A 23,542-nucleotide genomic window follows, 5' to 3' on the forward strand; every position below is an offset into this window, starting at 1 on the left:
CAGATACCTTGAAAGTTATTATTCAATATTCAAATTATGACTCCTAATACTTTATTTTTGAATTGACTGAATAATATACAGAATATTTATTCTAGTTAAGTATGATATTAATGGCTCAACAGAGAAATTTATGAAAAAGATCTTTTAGGTTTAGATCCCTTTCATTTTCTAAAATTCCCTAGTATCCTAATCATTTTCAATATTACTCTAGGAGATTATATTAAACCATTCATACATTGTGTGTGTGTGTTGCAGCTAAAGTTTCAAAAGTATGAGCTTGAATGCCACTTCTAAATAATAAATAATCCAAGGAACATGATGGAGTACAAAAAATTGAAAGTACCCAATAAACGAGAACAACAATTACCCATTCATCAGCTCATATATCACTGAAAAGTAAAAAACATGACGTTATAAGGAATCTTCAAAAAAGACGGAAGAGAATTTAATGAAAATAAATCCCAGGCAGATTTTTCATTTTTTCCTTTTTTGGGTGGGGGATAGGGTGCCACTTGGGTCAGTTCTATTTCCATGTTTAACATTTTTTAATAAAACTGAATGGAATTGCTACAAAACAACTGCATAGATAATACAGGCTTTCAATTCTTAAAAAAGGTGTAAGATGAGGGACTCTTGATAAAGTAACTCAATCTACAACTACTCTTGCCCAAGAACACTTAATTGTGGAGTTGTAATATAATCAGGTGAATTCATCCAAGTATGCAGGATCATACAAAAAGTGCCAAAGGCCACCAAACAGTAAGACAACAAGGGTGAAAACAGCCCCCTAACCCCTGCTCATACCAAAAAAAGAATATCTGAAAGAGAATCAATATCCAAATCTGTGAAACCTTAAGTCCAAGAGAACACAGAACTAAAGAAAGCACTTTCAGCACCCTTTCTAGGCATCCCCAACAAAAACAAAAAAAAAAAGGGAAAAAAAATGGTACTGAAAGGAAGAGTTATTCTTCCAAGCAAAGCAAAAGAGAAACAAAAAGGAGCTCCTTAATGTAGCTTGAAAGAGAGGCCAATACAAAGACAATGAAACAGCTGCAAAGTTATGAAGCACAACCAGAAAAAACACAAAAAACAAGAACCATCTCGTCATAAAATGTATGATTGAACCTTAAACATATGAATCCAATGAGTGAACCTTTTTTTTATTTTTTTCATAGGTAACTTTTTTTTTTTTTTTCCTTTTTTTGTCCCCATGGGGACTTGAACCTGGAACCTCCCATGAACTTACCCCAACCCTTTACTACTTGAGCTAGGCCTCAAGGGCAATCCAATGAGTGAACCGTATATCCTAATTATTGAAACTGTGAAGTGAGGGAAAGGGAAAAATGGAAAATTGAAGTTCAATAACGGATGAGGATGAATCTTCAAGATATATATCAAGAAAGGGAATTAGTATTAGTTGTAATTAAAATAGGATTAATATTACTTGGAATTAAATTAGGATTAATATTTGTTGGAGTCTAATTAGGATTAGCTAGTTGAGTTATAATATAATTAGAATTTGAGTCATGATAGGTTATTAAAGTCCTAGTAGACTTTAGATGTTATAATTAGAATTAGAATCATAATAGGTTATTAGAATCCTAATAGACTTTGGATTTCTTAGAGAAGCCTATAAATAGGCTAATCAATGTAAATCAAAGGGATGAATTTGATGAATAATATTATACTTTCTTTTATTACAAGGTTGCAACCCTCAATGGTGAGACTCCATTGATTTTCTTCTAGGTGAGACTCCTAGAAGGCTTTAGTGAGATTCTAAGGTTTTCCATCTTTTCTTCATTGTTTCTTTTTTCTCTCTATTTCTTATCTTATAATTTTCTATACCATAAAGTTTATTCCTTGTTCCTCTCTTTACACCCTAAAAATAAAACCCTAGCCCACCTACCCTTGAGTGTAGGCAACCATCCTAGGGTTGTCCTACATCATTATCATTATCCTAACTACCATCATCAGCCAACTTATTTGACCAAATTTGATAAACCTGGCTCTATCCAGGTCAATCCCAGTTTGATTCAAGAAACATGTTGCCCGTTGATAATGAGTCCTGGATTTGATAGGATAGAACATTGGTGGAATAATCCATGATGTGCAAGCCACCATATCTTTGCAAGGACTGAAATAATACAGGTCTTTTTCTTGCCAATAGCATTGAAAATAAAAAGAACATTTATCATGCAGTCAATTCAAAAGGTTTTTCAGAAAATGTCCCAGAATGGCTAAATTTATATATTGCAGAGTAAAGATCATCACAAAATATGATGCGTCATGGGCAGCTACATTTCTACAATGTCAACACTATTACACATCTATTCACTTTGCCAGTAAAGTGCATCAGAAATAAGGGCTTAAGACACTAACTAGGTTCATTGGTTCAACCATGGGTTAGGGCCAAGCTGAACCAATCCAAAGTCTTTGATTTTTGAAAGACAGAGATGGTAAACAAAATAACATTCTATTTTTTTGGGCTGCCACTTAGGCATATGCCAAAACATTAGCCTTCCCACATTTAACTATTAAGGTTCAAACCATAGTAGTTAACTCGTAAAACGTATCGTGCATTGTTTTTCTTTTTTTTTTTGTATTGTGTATCATATCGTATTGTGTATTGTCAGTTTTTTTTATATACTGAAAAATAAATAGAAAAAATATGTATATGTGTGCATATCTATTGAAAGCATGAAGTGTAGAATAATATATAATTAATTTTATGAAAGATAGTAGGACCTAAAGAGTTAAACTAACATCATCTCATATGAAAACATTAAATATTAGAGTTTTGACAAGTTTAAATTAACAAAAATATATTAGATTCATTACATAATCCACAAAAATAAGCTTCAATTTTTAGCTATGATTTTTAGTTCCAAATTTTAACTAGCATATCTACTTATTGTGTTGTTGATATATATATATATATATATATGCCTTTATGTATCCTCTTCAAAGTTCCAACCTTTTAAGTTCTTCATCATTCCTTCCCTACTAGAAAAGAAATCAAAAACAAAATTAAGTAAAAACTTTTATCCACTAATCACCATCATTTTCTATGTCACTTATAGCATTTGACAACAAAAATGTAGTTTTTCATATAAGATTATTTTACTTATTTCTCCTTTTTATGATCAATTTTTAATCTTTTAGTACATTTTAAACAATTGATATAATAAATTCTTTAACAAAAAAAATATTAATTTGATTTTTTTAAAATTATGGAAAATAGTTGAAGATACATGTGTTGTTGTATCATTATATCACATATCGTCTCGTGTGTCGTATATGTATCATAAGATACACTTTAAGATAAGATACGACTTGCAATATGTATCGATTTCCATAAAAAATGTATCGTATCATTATATCGTATCGTATTGTAATTTTTTAACAACTATGTTTCAAACTAAACATGATAACTAGCTTTCCAAAATAATAAACAATAAAAAAAAAAATCATTTACTCCATTTGCATATGGAATATAAAATATAAAAAATAAGTAAAAATCACAATGATTGAATAAAAGGTTCATCATTCCCTACCTCTCGACGAAGAAGCAAGTTAAGGGAGCTACAATAGGCTTTTCTCAATGGACCCAAGCAATTCTTATCAAGACTCTGGAAATGCACAAAAACAAAAGAAAGAAGTATAAGTGGGTGTGTCACCACTTTGGATAGTCATTGAAATTCATATTTAATATGACCTTTAAGTGTTGTAGAAGGCGAGCATAAGTCCTGCATTTATACCGAAGATCAGCATGGTCTGGCCTCTTCAACTGTCCTCGCTGTTTAATACAAGTGGTCCAGCAAAAATTAGAATTCCTAGCCCCAAATGTCAAGATAATTATCAAGAATAAAACAACATGAAGATGGGGGAATACCTGAGAGAAGTAACTCTTATCACTTATCATAAAATCCACCAAACTGGCGAAGTAGTTTCTTAAGAATTCAGATGCTCTCCTAACAAATGTGGTTTTTAGTTTTTCAAGTTCTGCCCGTTTTTCTTTAACCTGTCAAGAGTGTCAGCTACCACATTTAGGAAGAGATTGTATCCCAGAATTTATTCATATAAACCATGCATATTTGCAAACCAATTCCTAAGTTCTTCCCACTCATTTATTAATGGACAGCAAAATATCCTTGTTCACCATTGAGGAACAAAACAAATTCATAAAACTACACATCAAGTTCACTCTCTAAGTTAGATCACCACAATGGCTAGTTCAGCAGCTATCATCTACAGCAAATAAGTAGACAAAAAGCTGAGGCTTGTATTGGAACACCATAGAAAGAACAAGCAGAGGTTCTGATGGAAAAAAAAAAAAAGGACAAGCACAGGAGATGAGACACTCTGATTTTCCAGATAAATATGCTCAAAACGAGAAACCAAAACCACAAACATTGAAGCAGCTACATATTATATTATTTACAACTCGCGAGGATCCTAACAATCCCAGTTCATGATAGATATCCAAAAATGAAAAGAAATTCTCTTACAGGTAGTTTTCATATGGGAAGAATTATGATTGTTAAATGTCACAGTTTCATAATGAATGTTGAATAATCATTTGTTTTCAAAATAATGATTCTAAAATCTTGATAATTTAAGTGAAAGAGAGTGGAATGAGGGAATCAATGCAACAGTGAAAAAAAATAGAATAGATTTATAGACAGCAATATATTTGGGAGATAGAAGTATCTGAGACATATGAAAACCTCAACTAATGGACAGCGGGCTTGAGTTAAGACCAGGCACATTGGTAGATATCACTGCACCAAGGTAAATGACAAATGGCTCTCAAGAGCAGTAGATACTGGTTTGGAGTTGATTGAAAATCCTTTTAGATATCAATTGAGAATGCCAAAGGCAAGGTGTTAGAAAGGAGGCATGATGCTTATCCTAGATCAGGTTTGCCGAGAAAGGTCTCACCATGTGTAGGAGGGGGCAGAGTCTTGTGGTGATGATTTGGAACTGAATTCTTATAGGAGGTTATGGAGGGAGGGAGAAAGGGATTCCAAGTTTGAATTACTTTGCAATAGGGCAGGGAGATTTCTACAGTGGCCCATTTCATCAATGAAACAGAAGACATTTGCTTTGATATTTCTGAAAGGTAAGGGTTAGTTGAGAGTGTAAGCAAAACCTGTCTCAAATTACTTTCCCATAGTTCTTGATAGAGGAGGGATGTGAAGGGCCAAATCACCTTTTAGATTTGAAAACATGTGGCTTAAAGAGGAAGGATTCAAAAAACTAGTGAGGAGTTTGGTGGTTAGGTTACAATGTGAAAGGTTCCCATAGTCTTATGATGGTAGCAAAGCTAAAGCCCTTAAACAAGATCTAGAAAATCAAACATAAAGGGTCTTTGGGAATGTCACAAATAAAAAATTTGAGGCTGATAAGAAGATTGGCTTTTGGGATTCAAAGGAGAGAAGCAACTCTTTCCATTGGAGAATCTAAGGCCGGAAGTTTAACGATAACCGAGTACAGTAAATGGGCAATGCCAGAAGAAACCATGTGGAAACAAAAAATCAAGTTTTGTAACGACCCGCACCCAACCATGTAGATATTGTCCGCTTTGAGCCCAAGGGGGGCCCTCACGGCTTTAAAACGCGTCTACTTGGTTAAGAGGAGCCTCTACATATATAGCGTCAGGAACTTCCTCCCCTATCCGATGTGGGACATCACAAATACCCCCCCATGCAGACACAACGTCCTCGTTGTGTCCCATGGGATTGCAGGGCCAAACAGACAAAGCCAAACAAACCCCCACACCGGGGTCGGGGATCGGCTCTGATACCATATGTAACGACCCGCTCCCAACCGTGTAGATATTGTCCGCTTTGGGCCCAAGGGGGCCCTCACGGCTTTAAAACGCGTCTACTTGGTTAAAAGGAGCCTCTACATATATAGTGCCAGGAACTTCCTCCCCTATCCGATGTGGGACATCACAAAATTTGGTTAAAAGAGGAAAATAAAAAAATCAAATTCTTTCATAAAATGGTTAATGCTTGAAGAAGGGGAAACTTCTTGACCAAAGTGAGAGTGAATGGAAAATGGTAATCTAAGGAAGCAGATATAAAGGAGGTGGTGGCTAGGGCTTTTCAGAATCTCTTGTCTAAATCATGGGGTTGGAGACCTAGCTTAGTGGCATGCCTTTTGAAGAGTTGAGAAGTGAAGAATCTAGGAAATTAGAGGTTCTTTTGTCCAAGGAGGGAAGTTCTAATAGCCTTGTCCAGTTTAATTGGGGAAAAAGCTCCAAGGTCAGATGGTTTCACCCTAGCATTTTGACAAACAAGTTGGGGATTTGTCAAACCCAAGGTGATGGAATTCCTTAGGGAGTTTTTTTCTATTGGTTATTTTGAGGGAAGTTTAAATATCATGCTCTTGGTTTTGATTGCAAAGAAGGAGCTAAGGAGTTGAAAGATTTCAGACCTATTAGCTTAGTTGGGGGTTATATGAGTTGGTAACAAGAGTCCTAGCCCATAGACCCAAAACACTTCTTCATTAGAAACTTTATTACAATAAATTTCTACAAAATATATTTCTAATTCTAAAAAAGAAAGCTTCTGATTTTTTAATCTTTTTAGAAAATTTAATAATTTTAGAAAAAGAATAAGATTTCTAATTAGTTACCACATAAGGTTAGGTTTACTATTTCATAATGTTATTCAGTTTTTAAGGTTCCTAAAATCTATAAATAAGGCTAGTTAATGAAATATTGATGATCAATAATGTTAAGCTTTTTTTTGCATATCCTACAATTCTCAATGGTGAGACTCCATCAATTTTCTTCTATATTTTTTTTTTTTTGATAAGTAAAGATAATTCATTAAAAAGAGGTGCCAGAAAAGTGACTCAAGGTAAACAAAATTATGCAAGGTATACAAACCTAAACACCCACCACCAAAAAGCTAAGAAAAATAAAGAGGCCCAAAAGTCACCTAGCCCAAAAACAACCTTAATAGGATCCCAACCAATCAATAAAATTAACTATAGTTATAGGACATTCAACTATAAACAATTTAGCCTCAGACCAAAGAGAAAAAAGAAAGGAATATTTCAATCTTTGGATTGACAACTCGTCATCCTTAAATGTCAATCTATTTTTCGTCTTCCACACCGTCCAAAATATATGCAGAGGAGCAGCTCTCCACACCTTCTTGCGCTTTTTGCCCACAAAAGAACCATGCCAACTAAGAAGAGTCTCTCTAACTGAGGAGGGCAACACCCAAGACATCCCAAACAAGGTAAAGAGTAGCTCCCATAAGGCCTTTGTTTTTGAACAATGAAGAAGCAAATGATCTATTGTCTCCTCTTTCCCAAGACACATAAAACATCTATTTGCTAAGGACCATCCTCTTTTCTAAACAAGGTCTAGGGTTAAAGTTTTACCCCATGCTGCATCCCATGCAAAGAAACTGATTTTGGGTTGTACCCACCCATTCCAAATACAGCTAGAAGGAAACAAAACAGGGCAGTCCGCTTCTAGAGCAAGGTAGAGAGACTTTGCTGAAAATTTTCCGCTCTTTGTTTCGGTCCAAACCAACATATCCTCTACATCTCCAAGCACTCTCTTCCCGTGAAGATGCTCCAAAAATCTTTCCACCTCCTCCACCTCCCAATCATTTAGAGCTCTTGAAAAACAGGGGCTCCAACCCCCCTCGGCCAAGGGATCCCAAGCATCCGCCACCCAAGCTTCCTTTTCAGCAAACAAGGCAAAGAGGGAAGGAAAAGACTCACACAAGGGGGAATCCCCACACCATCTATCCCTCCAAAAGCACACCCTCCTCCCATTGCCAACTCTAAAAGAGATTTGAGCGCCCACCAACTCCCAATACATCCCTATTCCTTTCCAAAGCCCCACACCGTGTGCCTCTCTCATTTCCCGAGAGCTCCAACCCCCTCTATCTTCTCCATACTTTCTTCTAATCACTTGATTCCACAAAACATCTCTCTCATTTGCGAATCGCCAATTCCATTTGGAAAGGAGAGCCTTATTGGGAATGGAAAGACATTTGACCCCCAATCCCCCTTTCTTTTTACTTAAGCACACCACCTTCCATCTTACTAAGTGTGGTTTTCGCTCCAAGTTGCCACCACCCCAAAGGAAGTCCCTTTGAATTTGCTCTAGTCTTCGTCTAACTGAACTTGGCAACTTCAGCAAGGACATAAAGTAAATAGGGAGATTCGACAAAGTGCTTCGAATTAGAGTTGCTCCCCCCCCTCCCCTCCCCTTTGATAAGTATTGTCTCTTCCACATGACCAATCTTTTATAGAATCGCTCTTCCACTGCATCCCACACTGATACTGTCTTAAACGGAGCACCCAAGGGGAGGCCCAGATAAGTGGACGGGAGATTACCCACTCTACAACCAAGTCCAAGGCAAGATCATCGATATTCTCTACCCTCCCTACTGAAATGAATTCACTCTTCTCCAAGTTAATTCTCAAACCTGATACGGCCTCAAACCACATAAGCAACCAACTTAGGTAAGTCAGCTGGTCTTGAGAAGCTTGGCAAAACACCAAGGTGTCATCAGCAAACAGCAAGTGTGAAATCTGAACCCTTTCTCCGTTCCTTCCCTTCACTTTACAACCTGACATAAAACCTCCATCCACAACCCTTTTAAGAAATGAGCTAAAAACTTTCATGGCTATCACAAGAAGATAAGGCGATAGAGGGTCACCTTGCCTCAATCCCCTTGAGCTTTGGAAGAAACCCTTAGACGTTCCATTAATCAACACAAAGAAACTTGCAGTGGATATGCACCACTTAATCCAACCTATCCATTTCTCCCCAAAACCCATTTTCTGCATAACTGTGAGAAGGAAAGACCAGTCCACATTGTCATATGTCTTCTCTATGTCAAGTTTGCACATAAAACCATTCTCATTATTCTTCAGAATCGAGTCAATGGCTTCATTTGCTATTAGCATTACATCTAGAATTTGTCTACCCTCCACAAAGGCCCCTTGAGCCTTAGAAGAGACTCCTAGAAAGTCTTAGTGAGATTACAAGGTTTCTACCTCTTGTTCTTTATCTTTGTTTCTCTATATTTTAGTTTATTTTTCCTCATTTTAATAATTTTTATTTCTCATTCCTCTCCTTAAACCCAAACGATTGGAACTCACCTTATTTGATTGTAGACAACCATCTTTGGGTTCCTACACTAGAGGCAAGACCTTATCAAAGCACTAGGTCCATCCAATACCTCATACAAAGATTAATGTCATTCAAGCCACAAGGTTACTTTCAAATTAGTGCCATTGTGAGCATGCATGCATGTGAATCCAAGTTATGCTATACATTTTCTAAACTCCTAATGTGAGCATGCAAATTGTCATCAGCATGCATGCAAATCCATGTCATGCTATCCATTTTTTAAACTCATAATCCAATTAAGCAAATTGTTATCAAAAATAAAAATTAAAAAAAATTAAACAAGAATTGGCCAGAATGCATACAGCTCGTATGTTTGCATAGGCAGGATCCAAGTTAGGTACTTCAAGACCACGCAGAGCACCAGTCAGCCACTCACATGCTTCAATGTTTTGCAGCATGCGTGCCTCATCAAAGGGACCTCCAGTTAGACATGCTGCATACTATAACCAATGAAGCATGGTTTAAAAGAAGCTTAGAGTAGTTGACCAAACTCAATATTTGATTCTAGTAACAAAAAATGATGGATAACAAACCTCAGAAGGGACACGCAATCGTTCAAGAAGCTTTTCAAGTTCCTCAATGAGTGCTTTATTGTTTACAGATTGCATCTCCAACTTGTTATTGCGGGTTTCTATCTGCATGTCACAACAAAAGTTACAAATTGACGTCTGTTCAAGCTGTGAATAATACATAATTACATCCAAAATGATGCTAATGCCTCAATTTAAGAATCAAAGACAACATTTAGCCTGAAGTACAAACCATGTGGGAAACAAAGCAACTTGAACAATCACTCTGTTAACTTGCCCTTCAAAAGCATAGAATAAAAAAGACTACATCTCAGACACAAATGGAGAATGTCAACACATGAAAACCATTGTCTTCCTTGTAGGATTATGTGTCAATATCAATACTCATACAGAGGCCAAGGGAGGCACCCTTCAACCAGGGACTTGAAGTAAATGAGCTCACACTCACAGACAAAGTAAACTAGGGCACATGAGAATAAGCGACTTCATTGTTTAATTCAGTGTGGATGTTAAAACTTGCATGTGGAAATGGAAACACAATGGCTTAAGCCAAGGACATGGAGGTAAACGGGCACACAATCATGCACTTACACATGATTATATGATAAAATATTTCAATGCCTATATAAAAATTGTAAATTTTAAAATTTAGGAACCACAAAGAGAATGGATGAAGAAGCATTTCTTCTATCCAGACGCAGTCACACGCTAGACAAAAATAAACATGGGCTAGATAGAATCATTACAGAAAGACTTAAAATTGCAATTTAGCATGCAGAGGCCCCTACCGACTCAATATCCTCTCTCATGTGTCTAAGTTTCACATTGAAAATGCCTAACCATTCATCCATATCATCAACACAATTTGTAGCTGTCTCGAGCCCTTGCAGTACCTGAAAAACAAACAAATCAACCACTAAAAAACCAGACTAGATGCCACTTTAGAGGACTTCATAAATAATATGCACTATTGTCACTTGTTAACATACATGAGAAAAACAGACACACATACTGTTAAAAGAATTTTTTTAAAAAATGAAAATCCAAAAAACGGCTGACAGATAGTCCTGAAAATAATAAAAATAAGATATACTGTTCTCAACTATAATCAATGAACTACTACCCACACAACAAATTTGGCCTGACAATGGCCCAATTTTCATTTAACAAATAATATGTATATGATTGCATGAAGGAATAGAAATTTTTGACAGTGGAAGATTCAAGTTTTGATGTACAAGTTCTATTCACTAGCTAATATACACAAACATCTATATGTATGTACATATATACATGGACATAGAACCCTGAGGGGTAGCTCAGTTGGTCCGGCCTTGGGTTTGCTCCCCAATGGTCACTAGTTCGAGTCCCCCCAGGGCCACTGAAGGTTTACCCGGTCGTTAACTTTAGGGCCCCGTGGGATTAGTCGAGGTGCGCGTAAGCTGACCTGGACATCTACGGTTATAAATATATATATATATATATATATACATGGACATAGAGGCAGGATCATTAGATTTTTAGCACGCTGGAGATAACCTTCTTCCTAAGTATGATTTCTTTGGAGACCTAGGTATTATTGTTTAGGAACCTTTGTGTGATTACCTCAGGTTTATTATTTTTTTCCACCTTTCTGTAACTCATTAACCACAACTCAAAACTAAACAAACTACTAAAAAATGATGGAAATCCAACCTTCATACATCAAATTTGGTCGAGAGCCTAAGAGGGACTTTGGGAGATTGATAACTTTTTTTTATCATAGGTAAACAAAATAAATATATTAAAGGCACTAAACTGAAGGCACACCAAGGTACATAGGCCATATATAAAGAGTCCCTGAAAAGCAACAAAAAGAGCAACAAAAAACAACCAGCCCTTTAAGATGAACCTAACCAATCTATAAAATCTACCATGGTTATGAAGTCTCCATCTATATACACCCTCACTCATAACAAAAGATTGCAAAGAAAGGAGAATTTTAGGAAATGATCTCTTTGATTTCAAAAGATCTTTAGTTCCTCTCTTTCTATAATGTCCAAAAAACACATAATGAGATAACCCTCCAAACCTTCTTTTGTTTTTTACCCATGAAGGATCCATGCCACCCTAATAGAGTTTCGCTTACAAACCATGGCATCCCCCAAGTAACCCCAAACAAGAAGAATACCAAACCCCATGAGCCTCGAGCTTGGGCACAAGGAAGGAGAATGTGGTTGACAGTCTCTTAGAACATACAAAGAAAACATTGATTCACCAGGTGTCATCCTCTTCCCTGAAATTGATCTAATGTCAAAACTTTTCCTTAAGAAGCTTCCAAAGCAAAAAAAAACTTACTTTAAGTGAGACCATTGGGTTCCAAACAGCCTTTGAGGGGAAAGGAATTTCTCTTTCCCACCCCATAAAAAGGTAGTAGGATTTGACTAGAAACTTCCCTTTCTTAACATCCCACCAATCTAGCCTATTGCCATTATTCCTTCTCACCTCCTTCCCTTAGAGCCTTGAAAGAAACTCCTCAACCCTTTCCAACTCTCAATCATTTAGATCCATTGAGAAACAAGGATTCCAAATCCCACCCTCTTCCTGATGGTCCCAAACATTCGTCACCCAAGCTCCCTTTGTCAAGGATATCGAATATAACAAAGGAAAAGACCCTCTTAGAGTTGAATCACCACATCAGATATCTTTCCAAAACTTCATCATACTACCATTGCCTGCACTGAAAGAGGTTCTACTAATGATGTCCCACACACTCTTGATGGGCTTCTACAACCCAACTCCAAAACCATCCCTACTTTCCCTAAAACACCAACCTCTTATATTCTTTAAATGATCAAAGACAAAGTTGAAGTTTTAGAAGCCCAAGTTCAAGAACTACAAGTTGTATTCCTTGCAATACTAAGAACTCAGCTAATGATGTTCCTAAACATACAATTTGGGGACCTAATGATAATAAAATAGGTGTAAGGGAGGAGAATATGGAGCAAGGGGCAGTTTAAACAGTGTCTTCTAAGATAATACATTATCTTGAAAACCCAACATGCAGATGGACATGGGGCATGACAATGGGCCAAGAGAAATATGCATATTGGTGCCTAGAGGCCCGAGACAAAAAAATAAAAAATAAAAAAAATGAGGAGATAATACAAGATAATGATGAGGGTGATGATTCCTCCAAGCTCATAACTGTTGACGATCTTCAAGAGGCCCATTAGGACTTCTTTTTTAATTTGTGTAAGACATATTCTTATTGCACCAAAGCAAGAAAAGAAAGATTGTACCATGTAGGTTAGGATTACTTTTTCATAGTTTTATTCAGTTTTTAGGGTTTTATAAAGCTTATGAATGAGGTTAATTAATGTTAAACAATATTAATGAAGATTGATGATCAATAATATTAAGTTTTTTTGCATACTTAGCAATTTTTAATGACGAGACTCCATTGCTCTTCATCAAGGTGAGACTCTAAAATTTCTATCTTTTCCTCTTTATCCTTCTCTTCATATACTTTATTTTACTTTTCCCAACTACTATAATTTTTATTCCTCATTTATCTCCTTAAATCCTAAAAGATTGAAGCCTTAATCCACCTACTTGATTGAAGATGACCATCCTAGGGTTTTCCTACATCAAAAGCACATCGAGATACATAAGCCATATATGAGAATGTACCAAAAGGCAAGCTAAAGAGAGAATAAAAAGCTTCCTTCCTTCCTTAGTGGGAAGTCAACCAATGAACAGAATCAACCATAGAAGAAGATTTGGTTCTATTTCTTATAGCTAGTATGATGATTTTACATGGTGTAATGTTATCCTTATGAATGTGAGACATATTCCTTAATTATATGACCAAGATGTGTATCATCAGGGAAAACCTAGCATATCCTCGCACATTTAATAAATAGAACATTATTTGAAGCTTAAGAGTATGGAAGAAATTAAGAAACATCTTCACGAAAAAAGAAAGGACAAAAAAGGACAAAAAAGGACAAAGAGTGTGGTTGAAACTCAAAAAAGGCTTCTCTTTTACAAGAAAAAGTTTGAAAGGAGTAAAAAGAATGAAGTTGTTATTGCTTTGCAACCTAGAAAGCTTATTAAGTTAATCCCCTTGCTATCAAGTACAAAATCAAGTATAAAAATGTTTGAAAGCCACATGAGGAAGATTCATGATAAAATAGTAAGATTGAGTTTATTAGTGAAAAATACTATCCTCAAGTTGATATGAAGAGATGTTTCAAGGAATCTAAACAAAAGGATATGGTTATGATAATGTTTAATTGAATTTACGGAAGAGATATGGTGATGGTTTACATAAGGCTTGAGCATTTTCCTATAGAGGCCTATAAGGAGTTAGATCCCAAGAATGCTAGCCCATACAAGATTGTGAAGAAAATTAACTCCAACACCAATACTCTTGAACTACCAAAGGATATGGGTACTACTAATGTGTTTAATAATGAGAATCTAACATTTTATAGAGAGCATTAAGAGGATTCTTCTCAAGATGAAGAAGCTATTTGATTAACATCAGCAGCAAGCTTAAAGGAAGAGATTAAAGACATGGATGATCCAATTGTGGCAACAAGAGGAGGCAGCTATGAAAAGTACTTGGTTAAGTGGAAGAATCGCTTTCTTCTTATTGCACTTGGATTATAGTTACTAAATTTTAGTATACAGATAATGTTGATGAGAAATATTATTTCTTTTATTCACCAATGTCAAGTCCTTCCAAGCAAATAAGAGATGATGAGGAATATTGTATGAAGAAATGCCCAAATCTTAATTTGAAACGCCAACTAGTTAATTTGGGGCAAATCCAATCTTAGTATATGTTTTTTTTAAGAGGAGTAGTTTGGTAAAATGATATTGTTGAAACGAACTAGATTAATAGCTCAGAGTCCTATTTAGAGTCTTCTTATCTTATTAGAATTGATTTTAGTAGTTTACGTCTTTGTCATTTCCCAATGGGAACTCAAGTTCACATCATTATTTATGGTAAGTTGAATCTTAATATATGTTTCCCTTTTCCTTTTTCTTTTTCTTTATTTTTTATTTTTATTTTTTTGGCAGGGTAGTTGGCAATTTTGATATTGTTGGAATGGGCTAGATTAACAGTTGATAGTGTTATTTAGATTCTTTTTATTCTCTGAAGATTGATTTTAGTAGCTTACTTCTTTGTCAACTCATATTTCTTTTAGCTTCTAAATTGAAATTCTTATTCCTATTAGAGAATGGGGTCTTGTGATTCTACATAAACCTGGGTACCCTTTAAGTTTTTATTCATATTTAATAAGAGTTGTTAGCAGTCACCAAGCTTCTTTTGACATGTGATTGTTTTTTTTTTCTAACTGTTGTTACACAAGAAGCTCAGGTGTGATTTTCCTAGGAAACTTAATTAATGTGATTGCCTAGGATTTACTTCTTTTCCAGTCGTCTTTAACCTATTCAACAAACAACTCAGGACTAAAAAACTCTACACATGCTCAAAATATAAATATAATTATACATATGCATATATATGTATATGTGTTTGCATGTGCATATAAATATATACAAAGTGTAGATAGTATCAAACTGTCCCTGTGAAATGCATAAGACTCTCAATTAATAACCATAAAAAGAGCATGGTTCATATCCTACTCAATTAATAGCCATTGAAATTCGGTTCATTGAAAAGCTAACCAAACAATAACTCAGTAGCAGGACAATAGCTACCAATAAGAAAATAAAAAATAACTAGAGGACAATCTAATACCATAAACCAAATACATATGGTGGTTCAAGCAATGGCACAATTGATCTAAAAAGTAGATTTGCTTAATATAGTTTGCTCATATGCAGGAAACACCGTGGACAACGTTCTTGAGCAGGATGCAAATCAGAAGTTCTAAACAATGAGGGGACATTGAAAGTGAGAAAGAGCTGATCTGATCTGGTGAGAAAGGTTTTTTTTATTTTATATATATATATATATATATATATATATATATATATATATATATATATATATATATATATCAGAAACAGAAAAAAATTATTAAATATAGATAAAGAAATAAACCATAAACACCGCATGAATATAACCCATTGGAACAAAAGGTTTACCTCATCAACCAATGGTTCAGATTCCAAAATGGCATGCACATTTGCTGCTTCCAAGGCAAGAAGTTCTCTCTTCAACCTTTCAGAAAAGGCCTCAGCTTCACCAATACCCATGACATAACTGCATATCATGCCATGACTGAAATTGTCAGAACTTGATTGAAGTAGTTTCAACAAGTAATGACAGAGAAACTAATGTGGGAAGGATGCTAAGTTGGCTTTTGTCTTCATGATTCAATTGATACTCAACTTAGAAAAACCACAATTAGTTATTAAGAAAATAACAAAAAGTAAGATAAATAACATAAATCAGCCCTTGGGGCCAGGCTCAAATGACAAGAGGTCGGGATGAGGATGGAATGAAGGAGGAGGTTCCAGGTTCAGTTCCATGTAACAGCAAATCAAAAATAAAAAAAATAAAAAGGCAAAAAGCAGTAGGAACGAGATAATAAATGAAGAAAGAAAGAAGAAGAAAGGAAAAAAAGGTTATCTACCAAAAGAACAAGATAAATAACATTAATCAATAGGATATATTTGTCTTCATCTAGGGGCAAGACATGAACCATTCCTTTTTCAACAAGCAAACAGGAAACGTAAAGATGGTTATGGGCCAACCTAGCAAAGAAACAAGAAGCTACAAGATGATGGGTGACAAAATAATAAATGATCAAATTAAAAATTAATGCACTTTTAGGAAGTTAAAGAAGGAATTTGAGAACATGATGAGTGGCTATAACAACTTGGTCATGCGGTCAACAGAAAACAAGAAAAGTTAAAATGGTTATGGACCAATGTAGTGAAGAAACAAGAAACTATAAGATAAGTACCCAGAGAGCTATGATGGATGGATGTCAAAATAATAAATGATTGAATTAGAAATTAATTGCTTTTAGGAAATTAAAGTAGGCATTTGAGAATATGATGAGTGGCTTGGTCATGTAGGAGCATTAATAATAATAATAATAATAATAATAATATATTATTATTATTATTATTATAATATAGAAATTGTAACTTACAAAGAAATATGAGAAATCCTTCCAGCAAGTACAAAACTCTCTATACAAAGTCTGATAAAAAAATATGATGAATGTATACTAGATCAAAAAGTAAATCTATCTACAAACATCAAAATGGTTAGAACAACACTCACTATAATTTATGAAAAAATAAAAAATCTCCTACAAAAGAAACCAAATATCTAGCTACATGCTTTACTAATGCATCCGATGCAAGATTCCCTAAGCAAGGAGACCACTTGAAGGAATATCCTAACTCTAAAGAAATATTAATAACTTGACCTAACCACCCATCAAACTTCAACAATCTCCTTTCTTTCTTAGTGATATGACAACAATGGAATCTCCTACTAAGAGATTTGAGAGGCTCAAAGCTTTCCCTAGGCTAGAATCTCTACATCAACCATTAAACCTTGACCATGCAAACCAATTATAATAACAATAAATTGGTTTTGCTTAATTTAAGGTAATAATCCAGCTGATTCCAATACCCACCAGTTATCTAGGCCTTCCTTTACATGTCTTTGCTTTCCATTCCCAAAAAAGTGAGTTTAAGGCCAGAGAAGATTTAGAGAGATTTCTTATGGGGGAAATCATCAAATAACAAACCTCATCTTGTTAATTGGTCAATTATATGCATGGAGGAGAAAGGTGATAGTCTTGGTATCAGAAACTTGGCTGCTCTTAACAAGGCCTGATTTGTAAATGGACTTGAAGGTTTGCAACTGAAAGGAAAGCTTCTTAGTAAAGGGTTATTGTAGGGAAGTTCAGGGAAGAAGAAGGGGGATGGAGTTCTAATGAGGGAAGGGATGGGCATGGTGTAGGCCTATGGAAGGCAATTAGAATAGAATGGGATGTTGTCAAAAGAAGAGATATTGCTTTATAATGGGGAATGAAAGAAGGGTCAAGTTTTGGAAAGATAGACGGTATAGAGAGTCAACCTTGAGTGCTTCTTTCCCATCTCTTTTTGGTAAAGCCTCTGCAAAGGATGATGCTTGGGTAGTAGATATATGGGAGCAGTCAAGGGAAAGCAAATGTTGGAGCCCTTTCTTTGTTAGACAGTTACACAATTGGGAGCTCGAAGATATGGAGGATTTCCTCTCAAGATTGCATTCACAAGTGGTAAGAAGCAATAATGAGGATAAGATGGTCTTGTTAGGATCGAAAAGACACATGTTTTTGGTAAAATCCTCAGTGAATGGAAGTGGGTTTCTAAAAGACATGTTGTCAGGAGATATGATCTGTTTCTAAAAGACATTAAATCAAACCCTCAAGTACCAATGGAAGTGGGTTTTTCACCTAAGAGGCAATTTAGGGCAGGATTCTCACCATAGATCAGCTGAAAAAAAGGGGTTGGGCCTTAGTGAACAAATGCTCCTTATGTAAAAATAAGGAAGACTCGACATATCATCTTTTGCTTCATTGAGCTAAAATAGGAATATTATGGCAGCTAGCTTCTCTTTGTTTGAAGTAGAATTGGTGATGACAAATTCAATTAACAGGGCCCTCTTAAGTTGGCAGGAGAACCTTGTGGGGAAGAGAAGAAAAAAAGCTTGGAAGGTTGCCTCTTTATGCATTTTTTGGATTCCTTGGCAGGAAAGAAACAGGAAGTGAGATAGATTTATGGGGTTTACCATTTCATTTATGGTCTGAGGTTCACTTGAAGAAAATTATGGAGCAGTGGGGGACGGTGATAGAGATTGATTGGCAAACGTTGAAACTGTTTGACCTAAGCAAAGCTAGGGTGAGAGTTGTAATGAAATAACGATCGGTTCTCCCTACTTTGATTGAGGTGTTAGATGGGGATTGGGAATTCACAGTTTCAGTGGCAGTGGCTGGGAAGGAAAACGATAGGCGGGATAGAGAGATGGGTGAGTCAACTCGGCAAATGGCTGAGGCTCACACGGGGACAGATGGCAGAAAGAGGGTTGAGAAGCTAGATTAACGACTGGAAAGGGGTCTTCTGTTGGGGCAGTTGGCAGAACAAAGGAATGGAAAGCGGGTCAAAAGGCTAAGAATGCTCCTGGGAGGACACGTGGAATGAACAAGACGACAATGGGGAATAGCTGGTCCCAACCTCCATTGTCTTTCAGTTCGAATTCAAAAAATCAGAGAGCGGGGTCTGCTAGGCCAAGGCGGACTGGAGGAGAACAAGTTGGAGGGGTCAAAGCCCAGTCAACTTTTGAGGATGGGATTCGAGCCTCCAAACATATGACAAGGGCCCATTCTTCTAGTAAGCCCAGTCCACAGTCTGAATTTGACGTGGGCCGGAAGAGGGAAGTCCCTAGGAAAGGCTCGATTCAGTTGTTGGGCCAAGAGCTGGGAGGCAATCAGGACAGATATACGAAGGGCCCTTTACACAGAGCTATTCTTTCTGCAAAGGGGAAGGTGAAGGCAGACTACGAGGATTCTAAAACTAACAGAGGGGCTCCGCGTTGAAATGCGGTTCAAAGAAGTTGTGGAATGCTCTGCTTCCTTCAAGCTCTGCATGCCGACAAGGGGGTCAAAGCCAAAGCGAGCCACTCATGACTGAGAGGTCGCTGTCAGTTAGCGATGCTCTTCCAATGGAAGACGTTTCCAAAGCGGGAACACAGTTGGTTCAAGGCTTCAGTGCGAGTCCAAACCGTTCGTCAAGGCTTCAAAAAAGATGTTCCGAGGAAGGAACGATGCCGACGAAAGAAAACGCGGAGCAAAGGAATCTTATTAGGGCTCCTTTTCTGTCAAAAGGGAAGGAGAAAATGCGCAATATTGCTAAAGGAGAAGACAGAGCAGGTTTTAAGCGTTTTGTGGGTTGTTCTCATAGTGGATCTTCAGTCACGGTTCATCCTTCTTATCCCGCAACCAGAGAAAAAGGGCTCAACTCTGTGGGGTACTATGGAATGACGATAGTGGAAAATTTCGAGGTATCTTCTCATCATTTTTCTTAGCCATCTTTGCCTTTTCTTTCTCCTTTCTCTGGCTTGGCTCCTCCATACCCGAGTCCTTCTGTTCCTGATCTTTCCACTTCAGCCTTTTAGTCCCAGTTTCAAAAAATCGAGTGTTATCTGAAATTTTTTCAAAAAAAAAAATGACGTTGGGGCTTATCATCTTGGGTCTATTGGCAATCCTAATCGCGATGATGCGGTGTCCCAGCTGGCTAGTTTGAATCTTTTGTCTAAGAGTTTTAATTATGTTAAGACCAAACCCAGCACGCCTCCTGGGGCCCCTTTTTTGGGTACAGTTAACCAGGGAGACGTAGAGTTCTCCCAGATGGGTGGGTTCCAAATAGAAGGTCTTTCCCCCAGCAAAATGGCTAAAGTTTGTGAGGTCTTAAGCTTCTTGGATATTAAGGTGTATTCAAGACGAAAGAACAAAATTGCCACAGACATTTGAGATCTGTTGGCGTTGGTTTGGAGGTATAGGGTCAGTAAGGTGTTTTTATGAAGATCATAAGCTGAAATATCAGGGGTTTGGGATCTAGGAAAAAGCGAAGGGTGGTTAAGTATTTTTTGCGGCTCCAAAATCTGAATGTAGTGATGTTTCAGGAAACAAAAAGAGAGGTGTGCGACAGAAGGTTTGTAGGTAGTGTCTGGTCGGTTAGGAATAAGGCGTGGGCTGCTTTCCCGGTGTGTGGGGCTTCAGGAGGGATTTTGATCATTTGGGACTCAAAGAAAATGAGCAGTGAGGAGGTGGCAATTGGATCTTTTTCTGTCTCAGTCAAGTTCTTGTTGGATGGATGTGGACCATTGTGGTTGTCCACAGTTTATGGTCCAAACAGCCCCTTAATTAGGAAGGATTTTTGGGTGGAGTTGTTAAACCTTTTTGGCCTTACTTTTCCTTCATGGTGTGTGGGAGGTGACTTCAATGTTATAAGGAGAAGATCAGAAAAACTGGGTGGCTCTAGACTCACTTCTAGCATGAGGGATTTTGATGGTTTTATAAGAGAATGTGAATTACATGATCCCCCATTACGGAATGCCTCTTTTACTTGGTCAAATATGCAAGAGTCACCGGTGTGCAAGAGATTGGATTGGTTTCTCTATTCAAATGTGTGGGAGTTTTCCTTCCCTCAAAGCCTTCAAGAAGTTCTTCCTAAATGGACATCGGATCACTGACCGATTGTCTTGGATACCAATCCTTTCAAGTGGGGCCCAACACCTTTTAGGTTTGAAAATATATGGTTGCAACATCCTAGTTTCAAAGAGTGCTTTAGTAGTTGGTGGAGAGAATTTGAAGGAAATGGTTGGGAAGGTCACAAGTTCATGAGGAAGTTACAATTTGTTAAGGCAAAATTGAAAGATTGGAATAAGAATACTTTTGAAATGCTAAAGGAAAGGAAAAAAAACCATCTTGGATGAAATAACTAACATTGATGTCATTGAACAAGAAGGGGTTCTCTCTTCTGATCTTTCTGTTCAAAAAGTTGTAAGAAAATGGGAGCTAGAGGAAATAATTTTGAGGGAAGAAATTCATTGGAGACAAAAAGTTAAGGTAAAATGGGTTAAGGACGGGGATTGCAATTCAAAGTTGTTTCACAAAGTGGCTAACGGGAGACGGAACAGGAATTTCATCAAATTCTTGGAGAATGAAAGAGGTTTGGTGTTGGACAATTCCAAGAGCATCACAGAGGAGATATTACTTTATTTCAAAAGGCTCTACTCGAGTCCTCCTGGAGAATCTTGGAGAGTAGAAGTATTGATTGGTTCCCTATATCAGAAGAGAGTACTTCTAGACTGGATTCCCCTTTTTCCGAAGAAGATATCTTTAATGCCATTTTTCAATTAGATAGGGATAAGGCATCGGGGCCTGATGTTTCACCATTGCAGTGTTTCAGGATTGTTGGGATGTGATCAAGGATGACTTAGTGAGGGTGTTTTCAAAGTTTCACAATAGCGGGATTATTAATCAAAACACCAATGCCTCCTTCATAGTTCTTTTGCCCAAAAAGAGTCGGTCAAAGAAGATTTCGGATTTTAGACCTATCAGCCTGATCACTTGTCTCTATAAGGTAATAGCAAAAGTCTTGTCAGGGCGATTAAGAGGAGTACTACACGAGACCATCCACTCTACTCAAGGTGCTTTTGTTCAAGGGAGACAAATTCTGGATGCAGTTCTTATAGCCAATGAGAGTACGGACGAGAAAAAACGATCAAGGAAGGAAGGAGTTGTATTCAAGATAGACTTTGAAAAGGCTTATGACCATGTGAAATGAGATTTTTTGGATCATGTGATCGAGAAGAAGGGATTTAGTTCTAAATGGAGGATTTGGACGAGAGGTTGTCTGTTGGCGGTCTCTTATGCTATTCTAGTGAATGGTATTGCTAAAGGGTGGGTCAAGGCATCGAGAGGTTTAAGGCAAGGTGACCCTTTATCCTCTTTCCTGTTCACTATTGTTGCAAATGTATTGAGTAGAATGTTGTTGAAAGCTGAGGAAAGAAGTTTACTGGAGGGCTTCAGGGTAGGTAGAAATAGATGTAGGGTGTCCCATCTACAATTCGCAAACGATACCATCCTCTTTGCTAACTCTTGTGCGGAAGAACTGCAAACTCTTTGAGTTTATTGTTAGTGTTTGGTCAAGTTTCTGGGCTTAAGGTCAATCTTGACAAGAGTAATCTTTTTGGCATCAACCTTGATCAGAATCATCTCTCTAGGTTAGCCTTGTTGCTTGAGTGCAAGGCTTCAGATTGGCCTATACTTTATCTGGGTCTTCCTTTGGGAGAGAATCCAACTGCTTGTGGATTCTGGGATCCAGTGATTGAGAGAATCTCTAGGAGATTAGACGGGTGGCAAAAGACTTACTTATCTTTCAGTGGTAGGCTAACTCTTATACACTCATGTTTTTCCCACATCCCTAGCTACTTTCTTTCTCTATTTAAGATTCCCGCTTCAGTGGCTACAAAAGTTGAGAGAATGCAAAGGGATTTTCTTTGGTCAGGGGTTGGGGAAGGTAAAAGAGATCATCTTGTTAGTTGGGATGCAGTATGTAAGCCGAGGGTAAAAGAGGGTTTGGGGTTTGGGAAGATTCCTTTAAGGAATCGTGCTCTTTTAGGGAAATGGTTGTGGAGGTTTCCTAGGGAGAGTACAGCTCTGTGGCATCAGGTCATTCTTAGCATCTACGGGACACACTCAAATGGTTGAGATGCCAACACTTTAGTCAAATGGTCACATCGTTGTCCTTGGAAGGCCATTGCACAAGTCTTTCAGGATTTTTCCAAGTATACTCGGTTTGTTGTAGGAAATGGGGAAAGAATTCGCTTTTGGGAAGATTTGTGGTGGGGGACCAGATCTTCAAAGACCAATATCCAAGACTATTTAGAGTAGTAACAGATAAAAATATTCTTATATCTTCAATTCTCGATTCTGCTCGCCTTTCTCATGGAACTTTAATTTCCATCGTAATCTATCTGATTCTAAGATAGAAGATCTAGAACGCATCATGCGCTCTCTTGATTGTATGCATTTATCCACTTCCGCTTTAGATGCGAGATCTTGGTCCTTATTGTCTTCAGGATTGTTTACAGTCAAGTCTTTCTTTACAACCTTATCCCAAAGGTCTGATTCATATTCATTTTTCCCCACTAAGTTTGTATGGAAATCTCAAGTCCCTTTCAAAGTTAAGGCTTTTGTCTGGCTTGTGGCACACAAGAAGGTAAATACTAACGACTTGCTACAATTGAGGAGACCCCACAAAGCTCTTAGCCCTGACATTTGTAAGTTGTGTATGGAGCAAGGAGAATCAA

General features: G+C 37.0%; 1 protein-coding gene across 2 annotated transcripts in view; it reads right to left on the reverse strand.

The window, feature by feature from the left end:
- Positions 1-23,542, reverse strand: part of LOC117907032 (exocyst complex component SEC3A) — a 50,810-nt gene that overhangs the window by 7,891 nt on the left and 19,377 nt on the right. For both annotated transcript variants that reach the window (XM_034820362.1, XM_034820363.1), the window contains 7 exons: positions 15,808-15,925; positions 10,491-10,595; positions 9,706-9,807; positions 9,475-9,612; positions 3,893-4,021; positions 3,716-3,796; positions 3,555-3,629 (listed from right to left, as the gene is read on the reverse strand). In XM_034820362.1, coding sequence (XP_034676253.1) covers positions 3,555-3,629; positions 3,716-3,796; positions 3,893-4,021; positions 9,475-9,612; positions 9,706-9,807; positions 10,491-10,595; positions 15,808-15,925 — 748 coding nt within the window. The remainder of the gene's footprint in view (positions 1-3,554; positions 3,630-3,715; positions 3,797-3,892; positions 4,022-9,474; positions 9,613-9,705; positions 9,808-10,490; positions 10,596-15,807; positions 15,926-23,542) is intronic.

This window comes from Vitis riparia, chromosome 18 (genome assembly GCF_004353265.1).
Source record: "Vitis riparia cultivar Riparia Gloire de Montpellier isolate 1030 chromosome 18, EGFV_Vit.rip_1.0, whole genome shotgun sequence".
NCBI lineage: Eukaryota > Viridiplantae > Streptophyta > Magnoliopsida > Vitales > Vitaceae > Vitis > Vitis riparia.